The following is a 2,378-nucleotide window of genomic DNA, read 5'->3' as shown; positions in this document are numbered from 1 at the left end:
AAGAGCAGGAGATCCTACCTTCACCATGGAAACACAGTTGTCCTCCAGTGTCTGTAGGGTGTCTGCGGGCAGCAGAGGTCCCAGATGTTGTTTACAGATGTGGGCGGTCAGATCCTCGTGGCCCAACACCTCTCTAAGAGCAAAGAACATCCAGAGATGTCACCCATGGACCAGTGGGAGAGGAATTATCCCGTGTCGTGCTGGTCGCCCCATTACAGTACTAGAGGGTATTAGTTACGAGAGGTGGTGGTCTCACACACCTGGGGGTCTCACACCTGGGGGTCACACACCTGGGGGTCACACACCTGGGGGTCACACACCTGGGGGTCTCACAACTGGGGTCACACACCTGGGGGTCTCACACCTGGGGGTCACACACCTGGGGTTCACACACCTGGGGTTCACACACCTGCGGGTCACACACCTGGGGGTCTTACCTGAAGTAAAGACAGTAAGTCCATTCCAGGAAGGTGTAGAGCTGCTGAATGTCCATCTCCTGCTGGGCCATCTGTGCCAGATAGGAGGCCACAGCCTCGTGGTAGCTCCGCACATAGACACTGAACGCCTCAAACTCCCTGGGGTAGCCCACCGCGACCTTCTTCCAGACCGCGATCAGGTCAGTCACCGTCTGGTCGCCGAGACTCCCCAGACGCCGGTCGATGGCGGCGTTCCCCGCCGTCTGGGCAGCCGAGAGTCTCTCGGACACCGACTCCTTGACCGCCTGTCGCCACTTCCGTCGGAGTTCCCCGGGCTCCCTGCCGCGGGAATCCCGCTCCCTGTCTGCCTTCTCCTCCTGCTCGATGGTGCGGGCCAGTTGGCCCAGGTGGGAGGTGGTCCCGGGATCGGCCAGCGAGCCTCGGACAATGGCGGCCAGCTCGGCCTCCAGCTCCTTGTAGAGGAGTGCCACGTCCTTGACCTTCCTGCCGCTGTCAGTGTGCGCCTCGCTCTGCCGACCCCCCGACTTCTCACACTCGCTCTCCAACTCGATGATGTGGCTGTCGGCCAAGACCAGCTCCCGCGCTTTGACCAACTGCAGAATTTGTAGCACTGCGAGGGAAGACACAACAAGGAGGGTGTAAGGAGTATAGGAGCAGGGAGGTTCTACTGCAGTTGTACAGGGTCTTGGTGAGACCACACCTGGAGTATTGCGTACAGTTTTGGTCTCCTAATCTGAGGAAAGATATTCTTGCCATAGAGGGAGTACAGAGAAGGTTCACCAGACTGATTCCTGGGATGTCAGGACTTTCATATGAAGAAAGACTGGATAGACTCGGCTTGTACTCGCTAGAATTCAGAAGATTGAGGGGGGATCTTATAGAAACTTACAAAATTCTTAAGGGGTTGGACAGGCTAGATGCAGGAAGATTGTTCCCGATGTTGGGGAAGTCCAGAACAAGGGGTCACACAGTTTAAGGATAAGAGGGAAATCTTTTAGGACCGAGATGAGGAAAACATTTTTCACACAGAGAGTGGTGAATCTGTGGAATTCTCTGCCACAGAAGGTAGTTGAGGCCACAGTTCATTGGCTATATTTAAGAGGGAGTTAGATGTGGCCCTTGTGGCTAAAGGGATCAGGGGGTATGGAGAGAAGGCAGGTACAGGATACTGAGTTGGATGATCAGCCATGATCATATTGAATGGCGGTGCAGGCTCGAAGGGCCGAATGACCTCTACTCCTGCACCTATTTTCTATGTTTCTATGTAAGTCTCCGTCTGACCAAGGGGCTGGACAACTCCTGCATGTGGGGTCAAGAGCAGTAGCAAGGAACTGCAGATGCTGCTTTAACCACCTGCAGTAACACAGCGGGTCAGGCAGCATCTCTGGATAGAACCAATGGATGAAGTTTTGGGTCATAGAAACATAGAAACATAGAAAATAGGTGCAGGAGGAGGCCATTCGGCCCTTTGAGCCAGCACCGCCATTCATTGTGATCATGGCTGATCGTCCCCAATCAATAATCCATCCCTGCCTTCTCCCCATATCCCCTGACTCCACTAGCCCCTAGAGCTCTATCTAACTCTCTCTTAAATCCATCCAGTGATTTGGCCTCCACTGCCCTCTGTGGCAGGGAATTCCACAAATTCACAACTCTCTGGGTGAAATAGTTTTTTCAGTCTTAAATGACCTCCCCCTTATTCTGAGAATGTGGCCCCTGTGGCCCACACTCACGCACACACTCGCTCACGCTCACACACGCTCACACGCACAGTGAATTCCACAGACTCACAACTCTCTGGATTAAAAAGTGTTTCTTCATCTCCGTTCTAAATGGCTTAGCCCTTAATCTTAAACTGTGGCCCCTGGTTCTGGACATTTTTCAAACATCCAGCTTGACCAGTCCTTTTATAATTTTATATGTTTCTTTAAGAACCCACCC

General features: G+C 53.2%; 1 protein-coding gene across 1 annotated transcript in view; it reads right to left on the bottom strand.

Moving 5' to 3' along the window:
• Window positions 1–6: 6 nt before the first annotated feature.
• The window catches only part of LOC116969818 (exocyst complex component 3-like protein 4), a gene marked incomplete at its 3' end in the record, with an annotated part of 11,638 nt that continues 9,266 nt past the window's right edge, over window positions 7–2,378 (bottom strand). Inside the window, exons 3-4 of the mRNA XM_033016598.1 lie at window positions 438–1,047; window positions 7–133 (exon numbers count right to left, since the gene is read on the bottom strand). Coding sequence (XP_032872489.1) covers window positions 7–133; window positions 438–1,047 — 737 coding nt within the window. The remainder of the gene's footprint in view (window positions 134–437; window positions 1,048–2,378) is intronic.

The sequence above is a fragment of the Amblyraja radiata genome, unplaced genomic scaffold (genome assembly GCF_010909765.2).
Source record: "Amblyraja radiata isolate CabotCenter1 unplaced genomic scaffold, sAmbRad1.1.pri scaffold_1272_ctg1, whole genome shotgun sequence".
Classification (NCBI taxonomy): domain Eukaryota; kingdom Metazoa; phylum Chordata; class Chondrichthyes; order Rajiformes; family Rajidae; genus Amblyraja; species Amblyraja radiata.
This window is presented reverse-complemented; position numbering and strand designations above follow the sequence as displayed.